At 39.0% G+C, this 13,915-nt stretch overlaps 3 protein-coding genes and 1 long non-coding RNA gene across 5 annotated transcripts; 2 read left to right on the top strand and 2 right to left on the bottom strand.

The window, feature by feature from the left end:
* Positions 1 to 25: 25 nt before the first annotated feature.
* Positions 26 to 1,866, top strand: LOC124337869. The gene is made up of 3 exons (XR_006917548.1): positions 26 to 98; positions 1,107 to 1,561; positions 1,639 to 1,866. It is a non-coding gene; the product is annotated as an uncharacterized LOC124337869 (long non-coding RNA).
* A 2,593-nt stretch (positions 1,867 to 4,459) lies between these two features.
* LOC124337874 (eukaryotic peptide chain release factor subunit 1) lies at positions 4,460 to 7,582 on the bottom strand. Its single transcript, XM_046791888.1, has 10 exons — positions 7,434 to 7,582; positions 7,115 to 7,238; positions 6,816 to 6,991; positions 6,626 to 6,753; positions 6,415 to 6,565; positions 6,150 to 6,340; positions 5,881 to 6,010; positions 5,582 to 5,802; positions 5,366 to 5,513; positions 4,460 to 5,294 (listed from the first exon to the last, which is right to left on the bottom strand). Exons 2-10 carry the CDS (start codon positions 7,192 to 7,194, stop codon positions 5,209 to 5,211), a joined length of 1,311 nt encoding a protein of 436 aa, XP_046647844.1. The 5' UTR covers positions 7,195 to 7,238; positions 7,434 to 7,582; the 3' UTR covers positions 4,460 to 5,208.
* A 199-nt stretch (positions 7,583 to 7,781) lies between these two features.
* On the top strand, positions 7,782 to 8,598 carry LOC124337875 (H/ACA ribonucleoprotein complex subunit 2-like protein). Its single transcript, XM_046791889.1, has 3 exons — positions 7,782 to 8,087; positions 8,149 to 8,221; positions 8,288 to 8,598. Exons 1-3 carry the CDS (start codon positions 7,907 to 7,909, stop codon positions 8,517 to 8,519), a joined length of 486 nt encoding a protein of 161 aa, XP_046647845.1. The 5' UTR covers positions 7,782 to 7,906; the 3' UTR covers positions 8,520 to 8,598.
* Positions 8,599 to 8,706: 108 nt separating this feature from the next.
* LOC124337873 (exportin-7-like) lies at positions 8,707 to 13,822 on the bottom strand. Of its 2 annotated transcripts, none has more exons than XM_046791886.1 (20): positions 13,734 to 13,822; positions 13,317 to 13,412; positions 12,912 to 13,232; positions 12,623 to 12,850; positions 12,351 to 12,551; positions 12,168 to 12,290; positions 11,959 to 12,105; positions 11,814 to 11,895; positions 11,471 to 11,755; positions 11,295 to 11,400; positions 11,109 to 11,229; positions 10,801 to 11,037; positions 10,592 to 10,739; positions 10,304 to 10,527; positions 10,108 to 10,237; positions 9,935 to 10,023; positions 9,742 to 9,864; positions 9,544 to 9,682; positions 9,082 to 9,472; positions 8,707 to 9,013 (listed from the first exon to the last, which is right to left on the bottom strand). In XM_046791886.1, the coding sequence occupies exons 1-20, from the start codon at positions 13,749 to 13,751 to the stop codon at positions 8,914 to 8,916; spliced, it is 3,309 nt and encodes a 1,102-aa protein (XP_046647842.1). In that variant the 5' UTR covers positions 13,752 to 13,822; the 3' UTR covers positions 8,707 to 8,913. The 2 variants fall into 2 exon arrangements, with proteins under 2 accessions (XP_046647842.1, XP_046647843.1); XM_046791887.1 differs by having other exon boundaries at positions 10,801 to 11,031.
* Between the last annotated feature and the right edge of the window lie 93 nt (positions 13,823 to 13,915).

Below are 13,915 nucleotides of genomic sequence, written 5' to 3'. Positions count from 1 at the left end.
GCGCTTCAGGCGGTCTTAGCACCTAGTTCTTTAGTTGACCGCTAGGTGGCCGCGATGCAGACGTCACCTCAGCCAGCCAGCAGCCAGCTCAAGATTAGGTAATTCCTTTTTTCTTGTAGACTCCCGACAAAAATGACTGCACGACGTTTCAATTTTCGACGGTGAGCTTTATCGATCTTGGCGCCACCTGTTTCAGAAGATCAGTCTAATAATAATATAATAAAGCCTGTAAGATATCGGGGGAGTCTAACAGTCGTAGTGTCTTCGGTGGCAGATCATCTGGCGTGAATAATGATTTCCATGACACGTCACGTGGATCGTTATCAGTCCCATCGTTTGATTTCTTCACTTTTTGTTTTGTTTTGTCGTTGTCGTACTTCCGAGAAATTGATTCACTTATTAAAAATCCACGTCGTTCCCTGTCTCACACGTAATGCGAAAGTTACGGCACGGCGGCCATCATTTGAAACGGGATCCGCCCTGTTACGCAAATCAAGTTCTGATGTTTTGAAAGGAAAAATAATTGAAAATTTTATAGCATTTAGATCGATTCCCGTTGCGTCATTTTTTGAATTAATGACGGGTGAATTCGAGACTCTAGGATTAGTCGACTTTCCGGGTTTCAGCGGGACTTTTGAATTTTTAAATACTCAACACCTTTTAGATCATCGTTACGTGTCCGAAGGAAACACGCTGTAATTTGAGGGTCTAGTCGCCCATCAATTTACGCCCGATGTCATAAAAACAAGATTCTTCCATGGCGATAAATACCGTAATGACGGAGCCACTCTAATCTTTTGACATAATGATAACCTGTCGTGTGTGTGTGTGTGTGTTTGTCTATACGGTACAGTACAACACGCAGGTAGCTTTAGCTACACTCTACTTCACTCTATACCTCCTATGCACAATAAATTTGTTATCTTCGTGGTTATAAAAAGTGCGACTGACATTTGATTTACGAGCCCAGGAGCTCCATTGATTTTTTAAAAATATCTTTTGACAGGCAAAAACAAAAAGTGAAAACTGAAATTGTTTTATTTTTATTCTTCGATTGGATTTATAAACTGCAAGTTTGTGTTGTGTTGCTTCTTCTTTTCTCTTAGACTGGACAGCAGCACTAAAACAGTGGCATTATAAGTCTTTTGGTTAAAAGTCGAGCTGCACTTAGCAGGACTCTCGGGCCGGAATAGTTGCGCTTGACTGCCCCAGCGCGTTGCCGGCGTCGCGCGAAGCCGGAGAAAGATCAGCCAGGGGATCCGTGCAGGAACATACCACCAGGAGTCCACAACAACAAGCGAAAACGTCTTTCACAGCCCGTAAAATACTGTGCTAGAGCTCCCTCGCTATGGATGACGCGAATATGTACTGTGCTCTACTGTCTAGCTCTTTTTATTATTATATCTCTCCATCGTTTTTCTCCTGGACGGTTGCTATGCTGCCCACATCAGCTGAGGGATTTGCTGCATGATGAAACTGTGTATTGGCGATGTTGGATTCCAGTTCGTCTGGATCTCATCAATCTCAAAGGACTATATACCCGACGAAAACGACACATACCGTAGTTTTAGATGTCCATTGTTTCGACTGCTTCATAATTTAATTTATTTCTCTCTCTCTCTCTCTCTCTCCCTTTAGAAATGCGATATTGGATTAGATGTAGACTGCTGGAGTACTTCCTAACATCAATTGGTGTAGGTATATATACGAAGAATGCAATGAACAAATCGTTATAGCATTATTCTGTAACAGTAATACTCGAGGTTATGATATTCTTGAGCATCGTCCATCTTTTTGAAAAGATTTCCGCCCCCGACTATCTCCGTGATGGCACTACTACATCAACTGTTGAAAAAGAAGAAGAAGAAAAAGGGTCCCTTTCACTTCTCCTTTCTATGATGATCAATATTACGTGGGCTCGTCCCTCCTTGAATATTCTAGTCCATGAGTATATAAATATCCCGGCTAGAAAAAAGAAGAAGTCGGCTTTTTTATTATTCGGCTGTTGATATGCTAGGCGTCCGCGTGAAGATGTGCGACACAGGAGACGGGGGAAAAAATAAGAGAGGATATACTCTAGTCTCTATTACGTATACACTACATACACTAGTGAAACCTATATATACTATACAGTCGAAACTGCAGCAGCACAAAAATCACTCGGATTTCTATCTGTCGAGTGTGTAACCCCCCGGTGGTATGATACATAATTCAAGGAGAAACCAACCCGAGTTGATCCTCTGCTGTGTGTACTCTAGGATCGTATATATGAGGCTTTTTTGGAAGACTCTTGTATTATATTGAACTTTTGAATAAATAGTGTACTAAAGGCTCACGAGAGAAATGAACACATCAAACTTGGCCATATTTGAACTAGCTCTTTTATCGGCATTTTATTTATCATTATAGTAAATAACGTTACGTAGTACGTTTTCTTCTTTCCTATATGCGGCGCGGGCCTTTGAAGTTATTCAGACACAAAAACGTATTGTGCAAAATGGAATAGAGAAGCAGGAGGGGAGGGTGAATAAAATTTTCAACTTTTATTCTTGGAGATTAGCCAAATGGCGGCTTGTGTCTAAGACGTACTGACTATACTACACACAATAGATATATATACTTTAGACATCTATTTATCGACCGGTCTATGTGTTATTCGGTGGTAGTATATTTCTTTTATATTTTTCCTTGTGTATTATATATATTCACATAGGACAGACAGACTCTCCAGTCCAGCCAGGGCAGCCAAACGCGGACAATGTTAAAGGCTTGGTGGCTGGAACCCAGTCAAGTTTTATCGATCAGCAGCTTTCCACGGGAGGAGGAGGAAACACACAACATAGAGAGAGAGAAGAAGAAGAAAAAGTACCTATATGTGTAAGAACAAGAAGCGAATTCAAAGCTGAAAACAGTATACACACACGCTCAGCACATCGCTCGTCTGTGTAGAAAATACATTCATTTCCAAAGGCTTCTTCTTCCGTGTAATATAGGACTCTGTAAACCAGACATTATAAAGGCTGCCCTATGCTGCTGTGTTCTTCTACCACCCGGTAGAATATTTGAAAATTATGCAGCCAGACGTTCTGTGTGTATACAACCGGTCGTTAATCAAAGGAAAATTATTCACAGATTTGAATAAATTGTATACCTTTCGAGCAAGGAGGAGGTGGTGGGAGTGGCCGCAATGGTATATAATCCAATTGTTGCAAACTGAAAGAGGCGCAGCCGCTAGAAAAAAATTTATATTTCCAACTTGACATCGGGGAAAAAAGCAATTTGACCTTTTTAACGAAGCGCATCCGCAGGATTTATTTTTATTTTTTTGCATTTATCGACCGACCTGTTGACTGGAAGGGGATGGATACAAGAAAAAACATCCAGCGATAGAAGGAGGGAATATAAGCGTGTATATGTAGTTTGTTTCTCCGTTCAAAATGAATCAAGTCGTATATGAACCCATTTTCTTCTTGTTTATTGCGATCCCTTTAGTGCCGTCAAGTTATTCCAGCAGCAGCAGCGCCCGATCGATTTTTTCTTCTACCCACCCGGATTCTATGACTATAGTGGTGTGTGTGGCGGGTAATCAAATATTTGTTGGAGATTCCCTTGATGTTGTTCGCTTGTCGCTTTGCACTTTGTTTTGTGATGCCCAGCAGCTCGCACCTCCGACGGAAAGAGATGGGAGGCCATAAACGAGTGAGAAAATGTAACAAAAATAATAACGTCAGCCGCCGCCGCTATTGTTAACAGTTAAATTTGGGGCTCATTTCTCCGGCGAATACAGTTTAAATCTTTTCTGATGCCCTGAAATAATCCGTACGGCAAACGTGAATAACAGTCCAAATGAGTTTTTAATGGACTTGACATCAACTGATTTGCATATTTTGAATACGCGTGGAAATAATAAGCTTAATATACACGGCGCCGAGCGGCGCATCAGCGACGGGCGAAAATAAGGGCGAAAATTTCATGCCCCAAATACGATTTTGTTTTGTTTTTGTATTCAAACGTCCCTGATTACCAATTTTCTTTTCTTTTTCCAGGCGCGTGAGCTCCGTCTTAACGTTTCATATCTCTCGCCAATGCCACGAAATTGGAAGTTACAGTCTAATTGAGTAAACATGACCAAGAAACTTTCATTTGGTATTTTTTTCTTCTGGAAAAAGAGAAAGTTGGACACATAATTTTCTTATAGGCAAATGTGGGTTTTACTAGAAATTCATCAAGGCCTACCGACACCGATCTGTTTTTCATTTTTCTTCTTCCCAAATTTTTGTGTTCCCAAAAAGTGTCGTTCACTTAACAAAAGAAAAGAAGAAATTATTAAGTCATTTACCTCAAAACTTTCTACTGCCCAGCCACCACCTCATCACGACACTAAATAAATTTGACAAGTTCAAAACTTCCGTTCGAAATGAAGGTACTGGAACAAAAAAAAAATTTTAAACCAGGACAATCAAATTCCAACTCAAACCAACACCACGTGTCGGCAAGTGTGTATTTCACGGAGGTAAATCTTTCGACAAAACTCGTGTTCCACAAACTCAAAACGACAGAATGACAAAAAAAAAGTATGAACAATGTTCAGTGAAGAAGATTTTGTTTGTTTGTTTTTCTTGAAAGGAATAGTTAAAAAATACGCAAGTGTTGATGCAGCAAAAGAAAACTATGGATGGAGAATTGAAACACGAGCGTCCCCCCATTAATTTTTCATTTTTGTTTTATCGAAGTGACTTGTTTCAGATTCTAGGTAGGAAAACCCAGACGTCACTCGACGAGGAACGATGAAAGACGATCCCCGCTTGTGTTTGTGTGTGAATAAACCAGCAAACATAAATTCATTTCATATAAAGTTCTTGAAATTGCGGTAGTCAATTCATATTTCCCTACCGAGAAAAAAAAATTTCAAAAAAAAAATATGACAATCGCATAATTTCACCTAAGATTTCCCCTCCAGTCCAATGTAAAAATAGAAAAGAAAAAAAAATAGAAGAGGAATTGATGCACTCTTGATGATTTCTTCCACATTTTTCCCGCTCCGATTGAACAGGAAAAACAAGTTCGTTGCAGCGTTCAAGTTGGAAAGAAAAAAGTAACAGCTGAACGCAATCGACGGGTGTCATATGCAGGGAAAAAAACTTTATTTTATCCGTTGGATGCGTGATAAATGGTCCGAAACCGTTGATGATAATCCTAGAGGGTGTCTTAATAATCGTCCAAATCGTAGACTTGATCGTCCAGGGGGCCGTCGCCTTGTAAACTTTGCATATCCACCTTGTAGCGTAAAATGCCTGTTTCATTCAAAGAAAAGAATATTAATAAACAGGATCATGTAAAGGGTAGTGCAATTCAAAAGTCTGACCTCCAATGCCACCAAACCCTCTGACGAACTGGGAGCCTTCTTGGGATTTATCGGTGATGATTTCAAGCGTCGCACCAAACGATTTATAATTGTTTGCCAGCCACTCCAGTAGCGGCTGACTTTCTATCAATTCCATTTCGGTACCGCTCTAATGATAATAAAATTCCATGTTAAGACATTTTCTAAAATAATTATAAATAACAAATAGTTAATTACATCCTTGTCCGTGAAATGCGTGTTGTCTTTTTGCTGTTCGGGCGTTAAGTGCAGAACTTTGGTCGCTTCCGTACCGGGAATCTTGAGCATGTAGCGCATAATGTCCAAATTCTCCCAACAAATGAGAATTTCAACAGCGCCAAGTTCCAGTGCTTTCAGCGTATCGTCGACACCAAAGCAGTACTTGCCCGTATCCTGGCTGATTTCATCAAAGTATCGACCTACGGGAGCAGAAACATAACACCACCGTTAGGTTAACACATAAAAGGTAATTTAATAATAAAAAACAAACAACTAACCAATCAGCTTCTTTTCCTGGATAAACTTCACATTGGCAAGACTCTCTGCTGCAAGCTCGATTGCCTGGTTGAAGCCGTTTTCACCACCGTAAGAGATGTCGACCATCTTGATAATTTTGACTTGCAATCTCTATCAAAAGAAAGAAACCAGTTACAACTAGCGGGAATGAGAAAGGTAATACCAATCATGGAACTGAAATACGAGATTCTAGTCAGAGATTAAAGTCCAGATGATTTCGGTTTATGAAATGTAATAACTGCTTGCTTACCGGATCGAACATATCCGATTGAGAGAGCTCCGTCTTGAAGTCAGCACTTCCTGCTAAGATGAGGCCTGCAGCCGTCACCTTATCGTTGGATATGAACATTTGAGTGGCTACCTCGGCCACTTTACGGACGTAATTGTGTCGCTTTTCCATACGTAAACGGGCGAAACGCAAGGCAGACTGACCACCACGTCCTACATAAACAGCGTCACATGAAATTATAGAATTCACCAATAAAATAGCACCAATAATTAGAAATGATGCTTACCGTGCTTTTTGGGTAATTCGACAGTAAATTTATGTAAAACTTCTCTCGTGTTTCCTTGGAGTGTTCCAAACAACGCCCCGTTACCATCCATAATAATGAAACCAAATTTGTTATCGTCAGCTAACAATGCTGTCAAGGCTTCTGTATGGAACTGAATTCACTCATGATTTATCTTTGAAAACCTTAAAAATAACAAAAAAAAAAACCATACCTTGTTGTCACACAAATAAAGTGATGTATTGATGGGCTTGAAAGGCTCAAAATCAATGTTCACTTTCTTCTCTTTACCCTCTTCTGTGACAATTGTTCCACAATATATGACCAAACCATTAGGGGGTACTGGCAAATCAAAGAAAATTATTAAGGTTAATCAAGAAACGAGCATAAATAATAACACATACCTTTGGCATACAGTTTTAATCTCTGTTGGACAGATGTGATGGCACCCAGGACAGAGAGCCTGTTTACTCGAGATTTAATATTGGAGGCAGTACCGAATTCATCAGCCAACATTTTGCTGATCCGAGCAATCTGATCTTTAGGAGGGATGATGAGCGAAATCATGCTTGTACCATTTCTAAAGAAGAAAGTGTTTCATTAAACTTTATTCACTTGTTGAGCAGTTGTTAAGCAACAGCTTGACATGCCCTGTCAATTACTGCCATAATTCTCAGACATGTTATCTCATGAGGCAAATTACCCTCTTGCAAGTTCCAAGCTTTTGATGAGTTTTTTGATCTTCCAGATCTCAACATTCCTATCTGCAGAGTTCTCCTCCATGACACTGGTTTAGGGGCTATAGGAAAGCAGCAAATAGATGAAACCTGAGTAAACCAATTAAAGTGTAAATGAAAAGGTATAGTTTGTTAAGGTGGTCTTTATAGACGGTCGGCATGACAGAAAAATAGGAATTTGTCTATGACAGACGTGGTCACATCGAAAAACATGGCGACGACAGCTTTCTCTCAATATGAAATTCTTCATTTGCTCTTAAACAAGAAAGACAAATAGATAATTACCTCACTATAAAAAACAAGTGGGAATCTTTGTCGTGGACGAAAAAAAGGGTTTATAAAAATTACACGAGTTGCTCACGTAAAACACTTTCTCAGAACACCGCTTCACACCAGCACATGGGTCGTGGATTCCGTGATTTCGATATCGAAATAATTACAAGTAGGCTACGAAATCGATTTGATATTGGTCAACCAATTTGTCAAAATTTACCCAATTTTAAGTTTGCTATAAATTATTTGTCAATAAGAAACTATGAAAAGTATTATTATCGGCAGTATTTTTTAGTTTTTTATTATAAATGTCAAGGTTTCAGTTTACAAGTTGATGCTACGAGCTATTGGCAACGTCTAAATCCAGACGACGCGAAAGTCAAGAGCTAGGGCTAAAAAATCGACGAGCTTGAAAACCACACGTGTTCATACTACCGTAGCTACTGCATTTAAGTTAACAGTTTAAATTTAAAACAAAAAGAAAAATGGCCAAGAAATCAAAGCAGGTTATCAAGGAAGAAGAAACCGATGCCATGGAAACATCACAGGTCGAGGGAAAATCAGACAAGAGTAGCTATGATGAGTTGATGAATCATGTCAGCATCATTGCTAAACCAATGGCTAGCAGGAAGCTCACTAAACGGATCTATAAACTTCTTAAGAAAGGTTAGTTAATTTTTTGGTTATATTTTCATTCAGTAAGTTCAAATATTTTTCTTGCTTCTAGCTGCCCCACACAAGGGATATGTGAGAAACGGCCTCAAGGATGTACAGAGAAGAATTCGACTAGGTGAAAAAGGGTAAATACAAAAAACAAAATCTTGTGATATTCTTAATGTGTTGACAAATTATTTTTCTTTTTTCAGGTTGGTCATTTTTGCTGGTGATGTTACTCCTGTAGATATTATGTGCCACATGCCTGCAGTGTGTGAAGAAAAGAATATTCCTTACATCTACACTCCATCAAGACTTGAACTTGGTCATTCTCTGGGACTGAAGCGAACATCTTTGATGGTGCTTATCAAAGAACATCCTGACTATCAAACTTCTTTTGATGAACTTGCTGCTGAACTTAAAACCATCCCTCCTCAATGTTAATGAATTCCTCTTTCATCCAAGCTCCTTCATCAGTCATACTAATTTGACATTGAAAATGATTACACTTTTTCAGAATTTGGATGCTTTTTTTTCAGAATTCACATTTTTACTCCATACATCACTGTCGACTCATTTCCTCATCTTGGTTACACAGAAAGTAAAGCAAAAAAAAAGTGACTTGGGTGGATGTGATACAAAATTAGCCTTGTTGCAAGCAAAAAACAACAAAAAGGTGGAGCATACGAAAGTGGGTTCAATACTTTCATGCAACACTGATACGCCTGTGAAACATTCCATGATGATAACTTGGTGTGGACTCTTCACTAATTGATGAAAAAGATAATAAACGAACGTCATCCGCGAAGGAACAAGAAGTTCGATTGAATGAGGTTTGCTAAGTCATCATGTCGTTGTTGGATATCAATGGGTTATTCACTGGTCCTTTCAGCGATTCGTTAACATCTCGCCGGAAGAGTGATAGGTTTTGCGTAAATCTGAAATTTGTTGAATGAAGAAATATAGAATAATAACTTTTAAAAGGAAACAAAATTTACAAGTTTACCTGTCTCGGTTTTTGGCGGTGACATTCCTCTCGATTCCGTCCATCAAGTTGTCGAACCACTGAGCCATAAGGCTCTGCTTGTCGACTGGCTGACTGCGAATGATGGATTGACGCAATTGGCCAAAATAGTCTTCGTTCAACAAAATGAGGCCAAGCAAAGGACGGGACATGGAATACTGATTTCGGCATTCTTCAAACATAACGATGTTCAAGATACAACTCAGCATCTGTTGCAGTAGTTCTGGTCGGATTTCCATCAAGCGAATGAGTTGCGCACCCTGCTGCTGTTCTACAACCTTTCGAGCCTTTTTGCCTTTAGCCGTCAACTGGCGAAAGACGTAGGTTACGATATGATCTAGCGTATTGCAGCAGCCCGTGCAGATCATGGTATCTATTGGTGGAATTTTCTCGTTACATTGAGTTCGATTACCATTCATTAAAATATTTACTGTTCAAATATACCTAGTGCAGTGAGGCCTTCTTGGACAGTCGAGAGAATGTATAGGAAAACATGCGGCTCTAACGAGCTGAGAAACACCATGTGATCTTGAGCAAGACACTCCAACAACACATAGTAGGTCTGACTCAACTTTGGATAAGCCTATTTACAGAAGTAATATTTAGATACTGTAATGTTAAACCAATAGGGACTTTACTTACTAAGAGATCACTTTGTGGTATAGACATGAGCATTTTGACGAAAGTGCCAAGAGCGTCGTCTAGGGCAGTATCGCCATAGAGACGGAAGACTCCGAAGTTAACATATCCGCCACACAAAGCTGCCTGTAATGCAGGTTTACATACGTTAGAAAAAAAAAGTTTCTTTTGTGAGACAGAATAAATTATTGTTCACCTTAAGCAGAGAAAAACACACTGAGATGCCTTTAAATTTTGCAGCGTAAATTTGTTCTTTGGGCACTTCAACACTCAAAATTCGACCACCTAAATGAAGGAATGAAACCGCAATTAATTTAGCTCGATCGAAATCCCCCCCCCCCCCCCCAAAAAAAAAAAAAAATTTTATACCGTATGAGCAGAGAACTTTTGAGGCCTCACGGAATAGTAGGACACCGTTCGGGGAAGTGGAATCAAATTGCAACCGTTGACTCCGATTTTGCACCAACTCGGCAAAAAGCTTCAGCAATGGACTTGTCACCTGTTCGGATTTGCAAAATTTACAGAATTAGATAATGAATCAAAAAGCAACTTTGCAATTTTCTACCTGTGGCTGATGGTACCACAGCTGCAATGCTCTGAGATACACAGCCGCATAATCAGGATATAACCAATCAAAGAGCATCATGTAAGATTGCTTGGTATTAAAGGCGAATGCCAGGCCTCGCAGATCTCTAGCCAATCCAATAACACATTTTTGCGCCTCCTCGACTTGACTAAACATGGGGGAGTCCGCCTGTGTCAATAGAGCTCCTAGGGAATCAAATGCACCTATAGGAAAACGAGTTAAATTTAAAGAAAATGCACAGATTGTATATTAATGAATAAATATTACTGGCTAACGGTAACATGAACTGCTCAAAACGATCTTCGTCTTCACCCAAATCCACCAATAATAAGCGGCCCATCGATGTATAAAATGTTGTTCGACACTTCATTTCGCTAACGTCAACGTTTGGACCCAGGAATGGAAAATGTTCACTCTGAAAAAAGAAGAGCAATAGTAAGCGAAAGAAGTTAACCGGGAAGGATAACTTGTACTACCGTGTGGTTTTGTAAAATGAACTGGATCTCTTCAAGTTTAACCAGCTTACGTACACTGCTGTAACCAACGCATAGTTCATTAAGAAGCAAGAGAGTTTTGGCTACTATAGGTTCCCGATGACTCCAATATTTCAAATTCGTAATAATCTTTCGCACAAACACACTCAAGACCATAGACTCGTCGCGAAGACCTAATACATCGGAAAGCCCTCTATAGACTTTTGACGTCATCTGTACCTAGGACAAAGTAATTAAAAATAAAATTTTATGCTCATTATTTTTTGTTTTTTTTCCGACAGCAGGATTACTTGATCGCCAACGTAAATCTTGCGGAACTGTTCAAAGAAGGAAAGCATAGCTAATTCCAATTTTTCACATCCACCAGTAACTTGCAATCGACTATCGGTCAAGTTCATCAACTGTAAAACGCTGCAATACAAAATTTGATGTAAATCAAGACAAAAGTCTCAAGTCTGAAAACAAAATCAACAAACCGGCAAACTAATTCTCCATCCATCGAATCATGTTCATCACTCGAAGTGAAGGACACGCGACCGCCAATGGCAGCACCGATTATGTAAACTAGCCACGTTAATCGACCTACACAAAAAAGCGTGTGTTATTCAGACAATATCTCAATTAAACTGAAAATTCTTGAATCCTAACAAACCTTCCTGTATGGCCAAATCCACAGTAGTCGCAATAGGGGACCTGACAAGTTCTTGGAATGACTGCGCGGATTGTTCGAAGAGGCTAATGAGCAAAGAGCATGTCTTGGCATAATCCATTCGCATAATGACACTTATTTGTTCAAGCTGCTGTTGCACGAGACCCATATCATCGAGTGGATCTTCTAGACCTTCCCTCATAACCATGGCAACTGCTTCAAGTCGCGACTGAACATACGCTGAGGTCACTTCAGGCGTGTAGGTCTCAAGGTAATGCGGTTCGGTTGCTATTCAAGGGAAAACGTCCATCAATTTATTCAAATTTCAATTCAAATTTAATGTTACCTTTTACGTATGGTACTGAAGCAACCATTCGTTGCCAAAGTGACAGCAAATAATGTACTGAATTGGGTGCAAATTGCCACATCTAGATCAGAGAGAAATCGTCGCTTAAAATTTACGTGTAATAAATTTAAAGAAACACACGAACCTGTAAACTTTCCACCGTGAATTTTGCTATTAGCTGAATTACATCCCTATAGTGATCAACCATGACTAATTCTCCAAGTTGATAGTTAGTCTTAAGTCGGGCTAACAGACGACAGAATTCATGATAATTATTAGGTTCGCTCAAGCTCTAAATAACATACAAGACTCAATTAAATTGTTAATGACAATTAAACAATGAAAAATTCTTGCCTGTGCATTTTGCTGCAAAATTCGTTTAACTCCCGTCACAACATGGTTCAAGAATTTGGCTCTTTCGGCATTATCAAATAAAGATCGACGGACGGCAGCCATTTGTACGAGACACGATAAAGCCTAGAAAACCAAAATAATGGTTCTAGCTTCAGAATGAATAAATTGGTTTAAGATGAATACCATTGGTGAAAGAGATGAAGGCAGAGCATCGTACAAATCAAAAAAGAGCTGAAGTGTTGCTGGATCAAGTAGAGCGGGCCGCCATTGAGTGGGCATTTGAACAGTGGTCAAATCGTCCGACGATTCGTCAGTGGAAGTGCCAATGAAATCGTAGGTGAGGCAATTATGGGCCAAGCGCAGCAATTGGTTTAACAAATTATGCTAAGTTAAGTTAAAAAGAAAAAAAATTAATTAAAGATGATGTAGGGTGTACATGTGAAAAAAGAACTCACTTGTCCTTGATCCTCAAAATTCATGTTTCGGAAATTTTCTAATGTGTTTCGCAAAAGAGTACAGCTGAGTTGAAAGATTTCATATAAATGAACATCGCGAAAACTAGATGCGATTTTCCGGTGCTTGGTTAATGTCAGTGTAGCATCAGATTCACTCAGTTGGTTCATTTCTGATACCAACTGCCATAGCAATTGAACCCCAATCCCAGCATGTTCCACTACAGAGCTCTGAAAAAAAAAAAAAAAAAAAATTAAAATGGAATAATTTTTAAGATTGAATTATGTTTACCTGTAAAAATTGGGAAACATCACCAATGACATTCCGAAACACATAATCATTTTCCTTGTCAGGGGAAAACTCAAACCAGCCAAGTTTAGTAATGCGAGCATAGAGGGTAATGAGTGCTTGTGTGACGAAAGGAGCTAGCTTTGGTCTGGCCATCAAGTAACTCAAAATGTAATTCCTTATATCCAACCGTTGTTGTAAAGTCAAAACAGGTGATGGTCTGGAACATAGCCTTGTGAGTGTTGTTGCAGCTAGCAATTGGCTGTAGGAGGAGTCTCCTCGTTCAAGAAGTAACTGACATTTATTGAGGCTAGTTGGTGAATTCTAATTTTGTTAAAGAGGGAAAGATTAGCACATTTCATTTATAAAGTGAAAGAAAACCTTAGTTGAAGCATGGTTGCTACAGACCTGAAATCCAACCAAAGCCTTCTCAGCATCTGCTCTTTCAGAAGCATTAGTAGATTCATAAAGATTCTTGCAAAGAATTTCAAGCTGGCGGACTTCCTAAATTGTAGAAAAAAATTTTAAAGACACCCATTAAAACAGAATTATTTGTCATCTATAAGAGAGAAGAAGATCAAAATATGTTGCTAAGAATATTTAATGTAGATATATCCCTACAATATCCCCTTTGATAAATAATAGAAAATCAACAATAGACTGTGTAGTGGAAGTTGTCTTGTGAAATACAAGCAAATTGGTGGAGGGATACAATTGTGAGTCCAAATGAAAGAAGAAATAATGAAGTGCAAAACATAGAAGGAATTTTTTAATAAAATGGATTTTCTAAGCAAATCTAATTCATTCAAAACAGTTTGTTTATACCAGTGCCTCTTCGGCCATGATGCTTCGAAAATTTTACACTTTTCGTTCTCTACTGGTTGGATGGTTGATACTACGCCGGTAGATGGCTTACTTTAACAAAAAATAACGATGAAATTGGTAATTTCATGTTATGAACAAAAGAAAAAAAAATAGGTAGAATAAATTATTTTTGTCAGTCTAAT

This window comes from Daphnia pulicaria, chromosome 4 (genome assembly GCF_021234035.1).
Source record: "Daphnia pulicaria isolate SC F1-1A chromosome 4, SC_F0-13Bv2, whole genome shotgun sequence".
NCBI lineage: Eukaryota > Metazoa > Arthropoda > Branchiopoda > Diplostraca > Daphniidae > Daphnia > Daphnia pulicaria.
The sequence above is the reverse complement of the archived record's forward strand: the minus strand, read 5'-3'. Positions and strand labels throughout refer to the sequence as shown.